Source organism: Phodopus roborovskii, unplaced genomic scaffold, assembly GCF_943737965.1.
Source record: "Phodopus roborovskii unplaced genomic scaffold, PHOROB, whole genome shotgun sequence".
Classification (NCBI taxonomy): Eukaryota; Metazoa; Chordata; class Mammalia; order Rodentia; family Cricetidae; genus Phodopus; species Phodopus roborovskii.
In genome coordinates, this window is record NW_026125538.1 from 1396301 (window position 1) to 1415128 (window position 18828).

At 42.7% G+C, this 18828-nt stretch overlaps 1 protein-coding gene and 1 non-coding gene across 2 annotated transcripts; both read right to left on the bottom strand.

Annotated features, from left to right (window-relative positions):
- Window positions 1–2710: 2710 nt before the first annotated feature.
- On the bottom strand, window positions 2711–3963 carry LOC127216250 (olfactory receptor 6S1). The gene has a single exon (XM_051176874.1). It carries the CDS (start codon window positions 3922–3924, stop codon window positions 2929–2931), a length of 996 nt encoding a protein of 331 aa, XP_051032831.1. The 5' UTR covers window positions 3925–3963; the 3' UTR covers window positions 2711–2928.
- A 14288-nt stretch (window positions 3964–18251) lies between these two features.
- Window positions 18252–18333, bottom strand: Trnal-uag (transfer RNA leucine (anticodon UAG)). The gene has a single exon. It is a non-coding gene; the product is annotated as a tRNA-Leu (tRNA).
- Window positions 18334–18828: the final 495 nt, after the last annotated feature.

Consider the following 18828-nt stretch of genomic DNA (forward strand, 5'->3'; position numbering starts at 1 on the left):
GGGGCCACCAACCAGCTCACAAAATCATGACATGAAGACTTCGTATTATAGTTATGAATGCTCAACCTAGCTTAGGCTCTTTTCTCCATCTATGTTTTGCTTCGGGGCTTTTTACCTTTCTTTCTGTATGTCCTACTCTGTGCCTGCTGGCTGGCAGCTGCCTGGCTGGCCCCAGGCAGTCTCTCTCTCTTTCTCTCTTGCTCTCTCCTTTTGTTCTTCTCCTCTCTAGTCTAGATTTCTCCTACCTATTCTGCCTGCCTGCCAGCCCCACCTATCCCTCTCCTGCATACCCACTGGCCGTTCAGCTTTTTATTATACCAATCAGGTGCCTTAGGTAGGCAAGGTGAAAAAGCAACACATCCTTTCATAATTAAACACATGCAGCATAAACAAAAGCAACACACTTTTACACAGTTAAAGTAATATTCCACAGCATAAACAGATGTAACTCATCTTTACACAGTTACACATTCCACAACAACAAGAAAAAGTGGGGAGGAGGAGAAACATGTTCATGCCCTTGAGACACCATTAGTTAACAACACACACAGAGAGAAAAAACCGGGTTGGGGATATCGCTTTACCCATAAAGCAGTTGCTGGGCAGGTATGAGAAGATGAATTTTGTCCTTAGAACTTGAACAAAAGCAGGGTACAGAGCCGGGCAGGTATGAGAAGATGAATTTTGTCCTTAGAACTTGAACAAAAGCAGGGTACAGAGCCAGGCGGTGGTGGTGTATTTAATCCCAATACTTGAGACGCAGAGGCAGGCAGATCTCCGTGAGTTCGAGGCTAGTCTGGTCTACAGAGCTAGCTCTAGGAGAACCAAGGCTACACAAAGTAACCCTGTCTGGAAAAAGCGAAACCAACAAACAAAGAATCAGGGTACAGCAGCACAAGTCTACAATCCTGCTGCTTCTGTGTGGAGATGGAGACAGAGGCAGGAGCTTTTCTTGAAGCTTAGCCTACTGATGTACACATTGACCAAAACCAAACAACTTTAAAGGCAAGAACCAATACCAAAGTTTTCCTCTGACCTCCATATATGTGCCATGACATGCATACACCTGCAATCACACTCAGAAACATTGTGCACATATCACACACATACATGCAAATCATAATCATACATACATATATAATATATATATATATATGTATATATATATATATATAAACAAGAACAGAACAAAAGGAAATAACTGGAAATAAGAAAATCTGACAAAGGAGGATGAAGACAGGATTATCTCACATGAGTCTACTTTTACACCTTTTTATGTGTATATGGGGAGATTAGGAGGGTAATGTGTTTGACATGTGGTATATGTGTTGGGGTGTGTGTGGTACATGTATCCCCATGCAGAAGCAAAGCAGGATGCTAAGTATCTTCCATTAAACTCCTCCTTATTACCCTGGGACATGGTCTCTCACTGAATTGAAACTCACCACTGTCAGTCACTAGGCTGACTGGCCAGTGAACTCTTGGGTTCCATCTCTCTTCCCTCCCAAAGCTGGAGCTGCAGACCTCACAAGCATGCTGGCTTTTTACATGGATACTAGGGGCTTAAACTCAGATCCTCATGCATGCCGAACAAGTGCTTTAAGCTACTGAGTCAGCTTCCCTGCTGCCATCATCATCATCATCATCATCATCATCATCATCCATGGAGTCTCATGTATCCCAGGCTGGCCTCAAACTCAATGTAGGCAAAAATAACCTTGAACTTCTAATCCCTTCCATGTACTGGGATTACAGATACACACTATCACATTTAGTTTACAAAGCAATCAGGCTCAAACCCAGAACTTCATGCATGCTACACAAGCCCTCTAGCAATTAGGCTACACCCTCAGGTCTCCTTTGGATATTTTTCTAATATTATTGCTTTGCATAACTCTTTGGAAACCTTTATTGAAAGTGTAATCAGTCTTTAACTTTTGAATAGAGAATGTGCACAGATATTCATAGAGGTCCACTTAGGGATATTTTAACAGATACCATTCCCAGACAAATGCACACAAGTTCAAACAGTCCAGGTGTTACGATGATGGGTGGGAGGTGAAACCATCATTTGGGTCTTGATAGATCAAACAGTATGAGTTGGGCTGGAGAGAGAGCTCAGAGGTCAAGAGTATTTACTGTTCTTCCAAAGAATCTGAGTTTGGTTCCCAGCACCCATGATTGCCTCAGTGGGCACCTGCATTCACATATGTGATACAATCTAGGGGTCTTATTTAGGTTTATTTTTCCTCTATAATTAAAGAATTATACCACAGGGAGAAAAAAATCTCTCAAGGGGGAGATGTAGCAGCAGAAAAATCTCAAACTATGAGAACTGGAACAGACAGATTCAGCTTCAGAGAGATGTGTGTGAGGGGGAAGAACACAGATACGCTGCCGATACACAGAGAAAAAACCCTCTGCAAAGCAGAGGGGTCACTCAAGGAGAGAAACAAACAAACAAACCCGTCTCAGCTTCCCTCCCCTAATTTAGGGTTGATCAGTTTGAAGAAAGATAGAATAGTTCATCAGCTGAGGGCCCATTGTCAGAAGAAAGTAAACCTTCCAGGCCTTTGTTTTAAGCTGTAAGACCTTCACCTCAGACCAGAAGGGTGAGGAAGAAGCCATCTTGGAAGTTGGCCGCCTTTATTATCTAGCCATGACCCCTCTCCTTTCTGCAGACCAGAGAATCTGATCTCTCCTGTGTAAACCTCATTTCCCCCACATAGAGAGATAATTAAAATAAAAACAAAATGTTAAAACTAGTGTGAGTTGTTATTACTAGGCATAAGGCAGAGTTGATACACTTTACTTGAAACGGGAATGCAGAGTTGGCATCTTTGGAACTCACTGCGGCTCCTTTCATGGTGTTCACAATGAAGAGAGAGCTGGCAGTCAGGATGACTCTGAGGCTGAGTCCCTTTACTCTCAGCTCACTGTCTTCTTTCTCAAACTTTCCAAAATGAAAGAATTTGCTGAAAGCTCTGCTACTGCCTTTCTGAACAAGTCTTTCAAAGCGTCTTTGACTCTGTCATTGCGCAAGGCATAGATAAACGGATTCAGCAGAGGGGTCACAAATGTTGTTATCACTGTTACCGACCAATTAGCATCCACAGAGCCGCTCTGTGATGGCCGCACATAGAGAAAAACGGCACTTCCGTAGAAGAGGGTGACCACCATCAAGTGAGAGGTACAGGTGGAAAAGGCCTTGTGGCGACCAGAAGCAGAAGGGATGCGCAGGACAGCCAGGACTATTTGGCCGTAGGATGCAGCAGTAATGGCGAGCGAGGACACAATGACAAGAAAGGCGAGGACAAAGTCAGCTTCCTCCAGTTTCTTGGTGTTGGTACATGCCAGGTGTAGCAATGGGCCACTGTCGCAGAAGAAATGCTGTACCACAGCACCCTGTTTGCAGAAAGGAAGCAAGGCCACTGCCACAGTGGGACCGAGCACAGGGAGGAGTCCCCCCACCCAGCAGGCCAAGGCCACACGAACGCACACAGCTCCACTCATGAGCAAAGGGTAGTGCAGAGGACGGCAGATGGCCAGGTAGCGGTCCACAGACATGACAGCCAACAGGAGGAACTCGGAGGCCCCGAGGAAGAAGTAAAAGTAAAACTGAGCGATACATGCCGCAAAGGAAATGGTGTGCTGTTTCGAGAGGAAGTTGCTCAGCATCTTAGGAATGATGACAGAAGTGATCAGAATCTCCAAGCAGGACAAGTTACCCAGGAAGAAATACATGGGCGTCTGCAGGCGATGGTCAGCTCCTACCACCCCCACAATCAACACGTTGCCTGTTAGAGTCAACAGGTAAATAAGAAAGAACATAGAGAACAGTTCCACCCCTGTGCCGTTAAGGTTTGGGAAGCCTGCCAGTATGAACTCTGTAGTCTCATCACTGTGGTTCCAGCAAGGAGCCATTATTATCTGCCCCACCTGTAAGACAGTATGAAGGTGAACATGATGGGGGAAAGAAACTCAAGGTCACTATCTGATTGCAGAGCTGGAGAGGTTCCCTCTCAAGGCTAGCTCAGTCCTAAGAAAGTGTCAGGCACCTGCATCTCCACACATCCCGTTCTCAAATCTTGACTGATGGTTCTTGATGATGATGAGGAGGACAACCTCTCTGAATGTGTGAACTGGCTGAAAAATGAGAACGATCCTGTGAGGAGATGGAGCTCCCACTGGCTTCCTGCCCTACAAGTCTGAGTCTCTACTCTCTGGGCTGAGTACATGGCATCCTCGGCTGCAAATTTTTGTAAGGAGCAAATGAAATACTAGGACAAAGGACTCAAAAGAGTTTCCAACACCAACCTAACAAGTGAAAAGGCAGAGGAAACCCTAGGATGAGGGTCAAAATCTAGGCCTGGCTCACTGCCTCGTTTGGAAGACAGTCAAGGAAGAGAGCCCTTGCTTGCATTTCAATTACCCAGCTAAACAATTAGCAGTAGAAGCTGGGCCATTTTACATGCCAGTTCTCCCTTTTTAATGGAGAATTTTCACAATAAACTAAGAATTGAATCAAACTCAGATCTCCACAAAATGCTTACATTTCTGAAGCAAGTTGTAAAATATAAAAAGGAGGGTATGACAGTAAAGCCATATTGATTCATTCAACCAGTCTGTTGTTTTCAATGAAGTACTCTTGTTAACATTAATATGAGCTCATGAAGCCTTCGTCAACTTGTGACACTTTCCCTTCTGAACCACAGCCCAAAGCCTTCCCCAAAACAGGCTCCATTGGATTGTCAGAAACAGAGCTACACATTCCTGGCTATAATTAATTAAATTGGAAATGGAGTTGATTCAAGTTCTTCCAGTTCTACCAACTAAGAACATAAATAAAGATAGCCAAATTCAGAAGATATTCTGAAGAGCTGTCTTTGAAAGCCTCCATTAAAAGATAAAGAAAACACAAAAGAAAAAAAAAAATGAAAACCTCACTGTGGCAAAACATCAGAATTTATTTTTAAAACATTGATCTTTTCCAGCTGTAGTGCTCTGAACCCCTACCAGCCATCCAGTTCCCAGCAAACACCAGACTCCTTACTCCTTCCTGTTTTCCTTCCTCGCCTCTGGATCTTAGATGTGTGGTAGGGAAACGTTTGTGCCTTCTGTTTGGGGTACAGCAGTTTTACCATCTTTCACCTTAGGAGCTCAGGGTGTCGTTCCTCCTTCCAGCTTCCACGGAAACACAGCTTCTACAGAAATCACATTGTGTAGGTTGGGACTGCCACGGTAGCTCTGCCCCAGTCTGTATTGGGTGATTCAGAGACAGGCCACATTGCTGGATCACTGTTCAATGCCTAATGATGAAACAGGAAAATTAGGATCTGGGACAGGAGGAAAGGCTACTGGTGTGTACAGAATGCTAAGAAGGATGTCAAAAATAAGCCTTAGAGGGGTAAGTAGCATCCTCAAGAAAGAGGTGCCTAAAGTAAGTAGGCGGTCTCAAATGAGCTCTTGAGGGGAGAGGGATGTTTCCATAGAAGCAGTGCATCTGACCTAAGAACAGAAAGTGAGGATGAAGGGTCAGGAAGTGACACTGGACCATCTAAAAGCAGAACTATTTTCTGACCCTCTGCCACTCCCTTACGAAACTACTTCTCTGGTCTGAGCCTACCTTTATCTGAAGTGACAGGAGGGTGACTTGCCTGCTCCCAAATGCCACTGACACCTTCATAAGTTTAGGATCCTGAATATTTACCTGTCTCAGTTTATGAGTCAGTGTCCTCTCCAACCTATGGTCCTTCCATCACCCTGTACTATGAAGCTGACAGTAGCCTGGTATCCTTGGAGTTCCAAGGGATGGATACTACGCTTGGGAAGACAAGAAGGGTTGGGTAATGCCTCCTCCTCCCTTGGGCTTTCCGCCCTGATATACCCTCTGGTGGTGCTGAACTACCTCGTGAGCACAGGGGTTTTCTGACCCTGAGGAGGGTGTTACACTGTTCCTTCACAGGCTTTTTTTTTTTTTTTTTTTTTTTTTTTTTGATTGCTTGTTTTGAGATAGTCTTAACTAAGTAGCTCTGGAACTTACTAGATGGGGCTAGCCTTGAATTCACAGAGAAGGATCTGCCTCTGCTTCCTGAGTATCAGAGTTAAAGGCATGTGCCACCCTTCCTGGATACACTGTTTCTTTTTTTGCAAGAGCAAGTTAAACATCAGGACCCAGTCTTCTCTGTGTGGAAAGAATGGCTCGTACAATATGATCAGTACTCTAGGTTGTATTGGGCACAATGCATGTGAAAGACACTGTCTTCACTCTCTAAAATGTCACAACCATGACAGTAGCTGGAAGGCAAGAACATAGAGTTTTACTTCTACCTTGAGAATGCAACACACTTACCAATAGCTCTTGTCATCTCTAGTGCTTGAAAAACACTATTTTTCCCCTTGTCTTGTTGATGGATTTCAGGTATAGAGCATCTGTTTCCTGCTTTTAGACCGGGTTTTCTGCTACTAGACCTGGTTCTCCATGGCTCCTGGTTTTAGATAGAGTGCAGGGGAGAGCTGAACTTTCTGACAGATCTCTGCACTGAAAGGTAGGATCTTCTATGTGCTGCTTCAGTTGCTGGTGGGGAAGAAAGACTTGATCCACACATGAGGAGCTTACCAAGCAGTGGTGTCATGTAGAGAGAAATACCCAGACAACAAGGAGATAAAGGAAAGGAGAGAGGGTGGAGGTGCAAACACAACCCAAGGGGAACCAGGAAAAATTTGTAATTCTAAGGCAACTTTCTAGATACTGTGCCTGGTAAATCTGAAAAGGAGACAAGGATGTTCTCTTCATGTGCCATCAACCATCCTGTTAGGCAGCTGTAAAAGGTGCATTGACTGTGGAAATGAGGGAAATTGTAGCATCTGACCAGCATCAACTGCCTCTCTTCTCATGACACTCAGGGGGAGATACCTGTAACCCCAGTAACATAGACATCATCTCTTCACCCTGAGGACTTAAAATGGTAGTGTGGAACTTTCCCTTGGGTTCTGCAGTAAAAAATAATGGGAGACCCAAGGGTGTGATGAGATAGTAAAGGCTGAACTGTCTCTCTTCTGTTGCTTCTCCTTGCCATATACTTTATATCCTACCAATAGTATGTGATTCCATATACCCAAAGGATGCCAAATATTCTGGACAGCTGCTCACACATTTCCATTGCAATGCCCCATATGCTTGTTACTAAAGACTTGGTGACTTCTTGTTCAGGTCCAAACCTCAGTTCACTCTGTTCTACCTACTCCTCTCCATCCCATCTTTGTGACCATTTTCCAAGCAGAACTATGACCAGTTCAGCTGACTTTCCTCCAACTTGATATTTAACCTGCTGCATTATGACTTTTTTTTTTCTCGGCTCATCTTCTACTCTTTTAATCATTAGTACACTAAGTATTTACCTCTGCATTTCTGGAATGAGTCTCAATGCTTGGAACATACAAGATGCTTCAAAATGCCATGTGTGCTAAGCTGTTCTGCCCAGACTAGAAGGGCAGACGTGAACTGGGTTTTAAGCTAAGTAGAAGAGCACCAGAGGCTTTCTAGACTCAGCTTGACTGGTTTCCATCCTTGCTGGACCTAATGCTTCTGAGAGCATAAAAGTTAGCCATAAACAAGCTTGGGCAAAGTGAGACAGCCATCACTAGACTGTAAAGGAAGGAACAAGGGGACTGAAGGACTGGCAGAACTGTCACATCAAATCAGACTAAGCTAGAGCCCTGACTTGCTAAGCTAAGGGAAGGATGCATCTAAGGAGAAGACGTAGGAAGGATGGGAGCTGTCTAGAGAACTCTATACAAAACCTTAAACCTTAACTGAAGGGGACCTAGCAGTTCATGCCTGTAATTCCAGCACTGGAAGGATCGCCATGAATCTGAGGCCAGCTTGCGGAATATAATAAGATCCTGTCTCAAAATAAAACTTCTTGATAGAACTATAAATACTTAAAGCTACTGAAAAAGAAAAAATATGAAGTGAGATAATTTTAAATTACAATAGTCTTTCAAAATTTAAAATTTTGGCTAGTGTACAGAGAAATTGGTTTCCTTGAGATATTTTCATAACACATATTATTTATTTGTTTATTTTTATTTGCCTTGGTGCCTTTCCCCAATGTCCCTGCTCAGTGTCTTGTCAATGAATCCCTTCCACCTTCTGATTTCATGACACACAGTTCCTATTTCCCTCTCTTGTTCCCCTCCCTTTGGATATTTCTCTCTTTCATAGTAAGTTACTACTTCCATATCCTAAACACACACACACACACACACACACACACACACACACATGCGCACGTGTGTACGTGTGTACAGTAAGTGCATAAATTTTAATCTAGACTCTACATATGAAAGAAAACATGATATTTGTCTTCTGAGTTTGGCTTCTTTCCATCCATTTTCCTATGAATGTCATGATTCAATTCTATTTTATAACTGAAGGTGATTCCGTAGTGTGGATTCACCCATATTTTCCCTTTCTGTTTGTTCATTGCCCCATTATGAATCAGAAGCAGTGAACACAGATGTCCAAGGCTCTCCATGGCTGACTTAAGACTCCTTGAGGTATGGCTGGATTGTATGGGGAGTTTACAGTATTTTGAAGAGTCTCCATGTTGATTTCCATATTGGCTGTACCAATTTATATTTTTAAGATAAATAAAGATTCCTCTTTCCCTCCATCCTGGCCACCACTCATGGTCATTTGTCTGCTTGGTGATCCAACTGGGGTGACATGAAATCTCAAAGTAATTTTAATTTTTTTCCTGATGGCCAAGTATATTAAACACATCCTAAAATCTTTATTGGCCATTTATGTTTTATTTTCTTGGAGAGCTATCTATTCAGTTCATTAGCTCATGCATTGGTTATGTGATATTTGGAATTTAACTTTTGGGTTCTGTAGTTTTCAAACATTGGTCTCCTACCTACCAGTTCAGCAGGCTGGGTTCTCATTGCAGTGGCTGCTTCCTCTGGGCACTGAAGCAGTTTAATCTTATGCAATCTTGTCTGTCAACTCTTAAATTCACTTCCTGTACAATTAGGCTCTTTTCCAGGAAATCCTTTCCTATTCTTGAAGTATTTCCCCTGTGTCTTCTAGCAATCGCAACGTTTCAGGTCTTACCTTAAGGTATTTGGTCCATTTTGAATGAGTTTTCCTGCAGGGTAACAGATGTGATCTTTCTTTCTTCTACATGCAGAGATTCAGTTTTTCCAGAACTATTTGTTGATGACACTCTTTATGCCAGAAGATGTTTTTGACACCTTTGTTAAAGATTAAGTATTAACATTACAGGGTTCCTTGCATGAAAATGGCCTTGACATACAGCTAAGAATGCAGTCAAACCTAGCTGATTATAAGATAGTAGAGCATATCAGAATTTTTTTGCTTATATTTTTGATTCTACATGTTTATGATGTTTTAGATTTTACCTATAAGGTAAATGCACATTGTTCAAAAGTAAAGCTATAACGGCATATTGGTTAACAGTGCTAGGTATTGCACAACGGAAATGTACTAACTGCATGAACAAACTCACTGTATCTCCAGAAACACAAGGAGAAATTCATTTCTATTCCCTCCTGTGTCCATACCCACTCATTCTCCACCATCTCATTAACCCTCTTCATTATTTTTGTGTTGTTCATCCCATGTTTTTTCGTTATATGACAGCAGAAGGCAAAAATGTTCCTATGTTTACTCATGGCTTTCTTGCTTTTAAGATATCCTGTAAAATCTCCCCTCTCTGTAGACTGAGAACAGGTGGAAAATGTTTTAACTCAGGTTATTAATGTGAAAAATCTATTAGTTACTTTATGCCTTTCTGGAACAAAATATCTAACCAAAGCAACTGAAGGAGGAAAGGGATTGTTTTGGCTCACAATTTGAGGGTAAGGTTATCATGATCAGGAGAGCATAGTGGCCGGAGCATGAAGCACTTGGTCACATTACATTTGCAAGGAATTCCTGCAGGAAACAGTGCTCAGCTCTATTTCTACTTTTCTTGGACAAGGTCTCACTGTGTAGCTCTGGCTGCTACATACATTTGTGAACTGCCTCACAGACCTAACATTATGCCTTCCCACCAGGACTGCATCTCCAAACTGCCAGCAAAAGCAAATCCTTCCAGAGACGCAGGAAATAACTAATGTTTATTCCATGCTACTGATAGTCTTAGTTTAAATCTTTCCCATCTGCTCTGTGTTAGTTACTCCTCTGTGGCTATGATAAAACACCATGACCAAAGCAACTTCAGGATGAGTTTATTTGGAATTAAAGTTTCGGGGGATAGGAGTCTGTTGTGGTGGGAAAGCATGGCCAGTGGCCAGCATAGCTTCAGGAGCAGGAAGCTGAGGAAGAAACAGAGACAGGGAACTGGAAATGGCATGAGGCTTTTAATCTGGAAGTCTGCCCCCCAGTGACATACTTCCTCCAGCAGGTACAGCACCTAGCCCACCCACCCCCCTACAAACAGAGCCACCAACTGAAAATCAGTGTCCAAATACCCAAGCTCATGGAGGAGTTTCTCACTGAGACCATCTCATGCTCCAAATGCAAAGAGGAAGAATGAGTAAACATACAATGGTGGCAATCTGAGAGGGGACTGAATTTTTAGAAATAAAGTATTTCCTTGGTTAAAAATTAATGCCAGAAATTCCTCCCCAAAGATAGAAACTAATTCTGTAGAATTAACCAGCCAGTCTCTGGGGAATGTCAAATACCGTGTGGGTTACACAGATCCCAAGCAATGAAAACTGATAATGAACTCCTAAAGGAATTCAGTTTCATCAGAAGCAACCTGCTTCTGAGTCCAGCCACTATGGAGGCAAGGTAGACATTCGAGAAGACAGAGAAGCTTAAGAAAAGAATATAAATAAATAAATAAATAAATAAATAAATAAATGGAAAAAAGACAGCATCGCAGTCTAGAATAATGGTTGAAATACAGAAGTCTCTTTTTCATTATGACAGTTTCCTTAAAATTAATTTTTTCTTTTGTCCCATTAGCATTTTTAACAACATAGGAAAGCAAGAAAAAATGTCGTCACAAAAAATGTTAGACAGAAGTTCAACTTGGTACAGGCTGCTGTAACAAGTTGCCATGAACCAGGCAGGCTGGTGACAAAACACTTATCTAGCATGGACCAGTCTCTAGTTTTGGCCCACAGCACTGCAAAAACAAACAAGACACTTATTTTCTCGATTGAAGGAAGAAGCTGGGAGCCAGGGACGTAGTAGGCAGGACCTTGTGTATGGAAAGCAAGCATGATACAACTGCTATTCTGACCTTACTCTCAAATTCTCGAAGTGATGTGTGATCTCACAGCAAGCCCCAAAACAGCAAACCAACTGCGGATGGATAGATAGAGCCTCCAATTATAATCCCAAACAAACCATTCCAATTTTTAAGTTGATTATTGTGTTAATAAGCTTTCAATTGCTATAGCAAAATAACTGAAACAAACAACTTTTTTTAAAAACTGTTTATTTTGGTTCATGGATTCAGAGGCTTCCAGTTGATAGTCAAATAACTCTGTTGTTTTTTTAAAATTTAATTAAAATATAATTACACCATTTTCTCCTTCCTCTCTCCTCCTACCCCCTCCCATCTCTGCCTCTCCTATTGTTCCCTCCAAAATTTTCAGCCTCCTCCTCCTTCACCATTGTTGTTATATACACATATAAAGAATCAACATATAAATACAATCTGCTGAGTCCACCCACCATCTTCTGCCTGAGCCCCTTCCTAGGATCCCTGGAGCCCCAGTGGCCACACAGGGTTGGCACTCACAAAAGTGATTTTCACTCTGATGCTGCTTGAAGTGGTTGCTCCTCCCATCTCAACTTCCATTCACTGGAGATTCCAATTCTTGGCACAGAGCCAGCGTCCCCAAAGATTTTTTTTTCATCCCTGTCTCTCTAGATTATTCTTTGTCCTACTGCAGCCTATCTGAGGGATCCCCTCCCACCAAACCTCCAACTACCTAGGGACCCTGCCTCTTGGTGCAGATAGGATACCCTTAGTTCCTTCCCATGGCCTCTCTCGGTCTCTCCTCCTGGCCCAGCTCTACTCTGCCACCCACCAGGAAACCCACAGGCTTTCCTAAGATCCAGAGGTCCAGAGAGAGAGAGAGAGAGAGAGAGAGAGAAAGAGCAAAAGGAAAGGGTTGGAGCACCCAACAGACCAGATACCAGCATCCTACCCAACAGAAATAAGACTGGATAAGCATCCAGTCACCTGACTCATCCCAACCCCAGATGCCTAGACACCACCAGAACCCAGAAATCCTCCTCCAGTAGGCACTGAGAAATGCAATATAACTGAAGCACAAGACTTCTAATAGCAATTATGAGTACGTTCAAGGATCTTGAAGAGAATATGAATAAATCCATTAATCAAGTCTGTGAGAACACAAACATTGGAACAAAATAATGGAAACAGTTCAAGATGTGAAAGTAGAAATACACTCACTAAAGAAAACCCAAACTGAGGTAAAATTGGAAATGAAAAGTTTAAGAAGTCAAACAAAAACCTCAGTGGTAAGTCTCATCAACAGAATACAGGAGATAGAATAGCCTTAGATGCCAATGACAAGATAGAAAAAATGGAGACCTCGAGCAAAGAAAATGTTAAGTCTATAAAACTTCAAACACAAAACATCCACTATGAAAAGACAAAATCAATGAATAATAGGAATGAATGCAGGAAGAGGAGGAAAAGGAGGAGGAGGAAGAGGAAGAGGAGGAGGAGGAAGGAGAGGAGGAGGAGGAGGAGAAGAAGAAACAACACAGGTTAAAGGTACAGAAAACAGTTTCAACAACATAGAAGAAAATTTCCCTAATTTAAAGGAGATGCCTAGCAAAGATGCTAGACAGGACCACCAAAAAAATTCTTCACAACACACAATAACCAAAACACTAAATATACAGAACAAAGAAAGAGTGTTAAAGGCTGCAAAGGAAAAGCACCAAGTGGCATCCAAAGGCAGATTCATTAGAGTAGCACCCAGATTCACAATGAAGACTCTAAAAAATATGCAGGGCCTGAACAATTGTTCCACAAGCACTAAGAGACCACAGATGCCAGTCCAGACTACTACACCCAGCAAAACTTCCAATCACAAGAGGGGGGTATTCCATGATAAAACCAAAACTAAGCAAAATCTGTCTACCAGTCCAGCTCTGCAGAAGGCACTGGAAGGGAAACATCAATCTGAAGAGAGTAACAACACAAAAAAGAAGAATAAATAATCCCAGGCCAGAAAATCAGGGTGGGGGGCACATTATAACAACAAAATAACAAGAATCAATAAACACTGTTTACTTATAATTCTTAATATTAATGGCCTCTATTCCCACAATATAAAAAGACTCAAAGTAAAGGATTAGATTAGAAAACAGGTTCCACCTTTCTGCTGCATCCAAGAAACACACCTTATCAGCAAGGGTAGACATGATCTGTGGGGAAAAGGATGGGAGAAGCAAATGGACCAGAGAAGTAACCGGATGTAGCACTTTTAATAGCTGACAAAATGAACTTCAAGAAGTCAGAAAAGGTAGGGAAGAGCACTATACTCATAAAAGGAAAAATTCACCAAGAGGATATCACAATTATAAACAATATGCACTAAACACAGGGCACCTGAGTTCATAAAAGAAACACTACTACAGCTATAGTAATAGTGGGTGACTCTCCCTAATAGACAGACAGGTCATTCAGACACAAACCAAACAGATAGATGCTGGAGTTAAGTACTGTTACAAATCAAATAAAGTTAGAATATATCTACAGAACATGTTACCCAAACACAAAAGAACATTCCTTCTTCTCAGCAGGTCATGGAATTTTCTTCAAAACCGACCACATTCTTGGACGCAGAGCAAGGCTCAACATATACAAGAAGGCTAAAATAACACCTAGCATCCTATCTGCTCACCATGGATTAAAGCTGGATATCAACAATAGGAATTTTACAAACTCTGGGAAACTGAACAACTCACTACTGAATGAAAACTAGGTCAAGTCAGAAGTTAGGAAGGAAATTTTAAAACGTTTTAGAATTTAGTGAAAAAGAAACCACAACACACCCAAACTTATGGGACACAATGAAGGTGGATCTAAGAGGCAAGTTCATAGCACTAAACACTTACATTAAAACAAAACAAAACTGGAGAGAACTCATATTAACAACACACTTTTCAGATCTGAAAGATCTAGAAGAAAAAGAACTAACACCCCAAAGGAGTCAATGGCAGAAATTATCAAATTCAGGAATGAAATCAATAAAATAGAAACATAACAAACACCAGAATACAAAAAAACAAGCAACAAAAAACAGATGAGTGAAATGAAGAGTTGATTCTCTGAGAAAAATCATAAAATTGATAAATTAAATGAAGACTCAAATTCATAAGATTAGAGATGAAAAGAGAGGCATCACAACAGGCACCAAAGAAAGCCAGAGAATCATAGGGCATGCTTTAAAACTGTTACCTTATCAAACTGGAAACCCTGAAAGAAATGGATAGAGCCTTGATATACACAAACTACCAAAGTTAAATCAAGACCGTACGAGTAACTTAAACAGACCCAAGACCTCTAATGTAATAAAAGCAGAATTTAAAAATCCCCCAATTAAAAAAAAGCTCAGGGTCAGAAAGAAGAACTCTACTAGACCTCCAAGGAAGAATTAATACCAACACTCTTCAAATTATTCTGCAGAACAGAAACAGAAGAAATATTATCTAATTCCCTTGGTGAGGCCACAATATCCTGAACACAAAGACCCAACAAAGAAAGAGAATTACAGACCAATTGCCCTGATGAACATAGATGCAAAATTTCTCAATAAAATATTTGTGAACTCAGAGGCAGGAGGATTACTGTTAGTTCAAGGCCAACCTGGTCTACACAGTGAGTTCTAGGATGGCCAGGACTGTTACACATAGAAACCCTGTTTCAAAAAACAAAACAAAAATAAACAACAACAACAACAAAAACCCTTGCAGATTGAGTCCAAGAAAACATTCTATTATACTGAGAGCTCAGTGTCTCACTCAGCCACCATCAGAGACGCTTCCTCCTGTGTAGATGGGAATTAACACAGGGACCCACAACTGGACAATGTGGAGAGAGTAAGAGACCATGGAAAACTCAGCGGTAAGTGGAATGTCTTTATCAAACCACTCCTCTCAGGACTCAGGAACTGTGCAGAAGAGGAGATAGATTGTAAGAGCTGGGGGTGGGGGATGGGAGGATGGGAAAACAGTGCCTTTCAGATGTTGATGCACACGGCCTACACAGATTAAACCATGTCGGTCCCAGCACGAAGAGGGAGAACTGACTGTCCATGACCCCCAGTCCGAACAAAGAAACTATCTCCAGGGGACAGCCAATTCCATTGGAAAAATCCATTTTCCCCACTGGACTCTCACTGGGTATATTTATCACATTTTAGGGAGGCCCCAAGTACAGCGGTAGATGACCAACACAAAATTAACCTGATGGTGTTTTTGTAGATTTTTGTGTCTCATACTGCTTTGTTTGGGCTTCACCCCCCCCCCACTGGTCTTTTGCTTGTGTATTATGATTTCTGACTTTGTGATTTTATAGTGTGTGTGTGTGTGTGTGTGTGTGTGTGTGTGTGTGTGTGTACATGCATGGACATGCCATGACACACATGTGGGGATCAGAGGACAACCTTGGTGTCAGACCTAGGCTCCATCTAGTTGGAGACAGGATTTCTCATAGTTCTCCAAGGTCTTTCCTGTTTCTACCTCCCCTTTGCTCTAGAAGTACTGGGATTACAGACACAGGATATCATTTCTAGCTTTACGTGGGTGCTAGAGATCTGAAGGCCAGTTCTCACACTTGCATAACAAATGCTTTGCCCAGTGAACATCTCTCCAGACCTAACATGTACTCTTAACACACCAGTAGTTTGCTCCCACCAACCCAAATGCTGACTGTCACTTGTAACACAAATTAATAAGAGACCCAGAGACTAGCTGAATATCAGAAAAGCAAAGCAGCTGGCCACTAGCTTCTTACCTCTATCTCAGGCTGAATGGGCCAATCCTGTCTCCATGAGCTCTTATCAAGTCTCAGACTGTAGCCTCTCCTCAGTGTGGCTGGAGAATGAATGCTTCTCTGAGATCTTGTTTCTGTCTTATATATTTTCCTAACGTTGGGATTAAAGGTATGAGCTATATAATTCTCTTTAAGACTGATTCAATCTTGTGTAGATCTGGGTGGCCTTAGACTCACAGAAATCTATCTATCTCTTAATCCTGAGTTCTAGAATTAAAGGTATGTACCACTATCTTCTAGCTTCTGGCTGCTAGGATTAAAGTGTGCTAACCACTGCCCGATCTCTATAGCTTGAGGCTGACTTTGCTTTTCTGAATCCTCAGTCAAGCTTTAATAAACCATAAATAATATAGCACGACAGAGACTAGAGCTGGAGTCAAGCTCCCAGACTGTCTCTAATCCAGGCTCCTATTTTAGGTCCCTTAGCAACCAGCAACCAACCACTAGCTCTTACCTCTACCTCAGACTGACCCAAGAGCTCTTCACCAAATCACATGGCTTCTTATTGAGGTTTAATAAGGATCAAGAGAAACAGGTAGGCTGAATAGATGTTTATTTAGGGAGAAATAACTCGTAACATAGACGGATGAACACCAGCAGGTTCCTGGTCCCAAGGATGCCTCTGGATGTTCTCCTGTCCCTGTGCTGCAAGCAAGAGAGCTCTCAGATACCCCTCCTCAGACTTAGTTCCCTCAGGTAACATCTGCCCCTGTCCCCCCAATGAGCTTGGTTTGTGCCACAGGTGCAGACAAAGTGAATATCTCATTACAGCTTCTTCTCCTTAGCCTGGCTGAAGAGAATCTTGAGACTCAATGCCTTCCTATCCTCCGTGTGGCTGGAGAATGAATGCAGCTCTGAGACCCTATTCCTGTCTTAAATACTTCTCATGATTCCCAAGTGTTGAGATCATCTTTGTATGATGCTGTTTCTCTTTGTATGATGATACATGGATCAATTTCATGTATCTCAGTGTGGCTCAGTGTGGTCTTGAACTAATGGAGAGCTGTCTACCTCTTAATCCTGAGTCCTAGGATTAGAGGTGTATACTACCACCTCCTAGGTGTACCACCATCTCTGGCTATTGGGATTAAAAGTGTGTGCTTGGCTTCTATGGCTTATGGCTGACTTTGCTTTTCTGAATCCTCAGGCAAGCTTTAATAAATCATAAACAATATATCACCACAAAAGTGGCTGAACACACCCTCGAGTATAAATAGGATACAGAAAGAGCAACCAGTGAGGTTTTACCATCTCTCCACACTGTGTCACCAACTGGTAACCTTCAAATGACCACAGCCTGACCCCAAGCACATAGTAGTCTGAGCCAGTCTGTGTCGATCTGGCTACTGTAAGTCTGAGGCCAGCCTGAGCTATTCAGTGATGGCCATGTCAGGTTTGGCTCTAGATCCATACCCTAAAACTCATAAACCAACAACAAAATAGAAGGATAAAGGCCATTTGACGATATTTGGACACAGTTTTGTTACATTTGGTTAGGAAAGGCACCATGAGAGAAGGTCTCTTTAGAAGACCTCAAATTCTGGCAAAGGCCTCTTGTCTCAGCGCTTGGAAGATGCAGGCAGCGGCTTCAGGAGTTCAAAGGTCATGCATGTTCAGTTACATATCAAGTTCCAGAACAGGCTACTTGAGATTCTGCCTGAAAACAAACCAAAACAGCATCCAAATAGCTCTGTCCCTGACTTCAAACTTATCCTAGGACTTTTTGGTTCTTTCTTCTTTGGCTCAATTCTTTGACATTACTTCCCAGTGGTTTGTGTAGGAAAGGGAGGACAGATGAGGGAGACAAGCTGTGAGGTGCGGGTGAGAAATACAACACTGTTATTTAATCCAGAGACAGTCATGAGCCCGCACACTTTCAGCTCTGCAATGCCTGACACCTTCCTGTCTGGTCTGACCTTACTGAGATCTTGAGCTTGGCAGTAGGGAGTAGTGTGCCTCATGGAGGACTAGGTATTTGTTTACATTGTGAGCTTCCTGCCATTAGGTTGAGTCCTTTTTCTTTTCTAGTCTAGTGGCAGGCGTGCAGGAAAATGTATTGTATCTTCACAGAATGCAGAGATAGAATGAAGACACATGAATCACCAAAGTTTTCATAGAATGCAGATAAACGAAATTGCCAACGTCTTGGTATAAAGAAAACACTGGCAGCGGTGGGATTCGAACCCACGCCTCCGAAGAGACTGGAGCCTAAATCCAGCGCCTTAGACCGCTCGGCCACACTACCAACCTGCCCACCATCCTCGGTGTATCCTTGCTATTTACATTATTTCAGTCTCTTTAACCCTTGTTCCGAAACTCAGAATTGGAGGGTTTTCCCATCGCGTTGCCCTCCACGCCGCTGGCTTGGCTCTGGAGTGAGCCTGTTAAACACACTATCCTCCGGAGTGCAAACCCGCAACCCTGCTGGCCACACCTAGAGGGGACCGCGGCGGCTTCCCGATGCACGCAGACCTCCGCGGGGTGCCGCCGCAGCCCTCCTCCGCCCCGCGGCTCCCCAAGTCGACTTTCTGGTCTTGGAAATTTGAGGTTTTTGGTGCTCAGGAAAACGCGCACGCAGAAGCAGCCAGAACCCCTGGCTGCTGCCTGCGTCCCCACAAGGCGTCCCCCTGAGCCGGCTGTCTGCAGCCTGAGAGCCCTGTTCCCTTTCTAGGGAATCTGTATCTTGGCGTTTGTCCAGTGTGTCGCCAGCGGCTGCGGACGCGAAGTGGAAGCTGTGCTG

What these genes read in the sequence shown, in the direction of transcription:
- LOC127216250 (XM_051176874.1), bottom strand. Translation starts at nt 3,924, where the DNA reads ATGGCTCCTTGCTGGAACCACAGTGATGAGACTACAGAGTTCATACTG.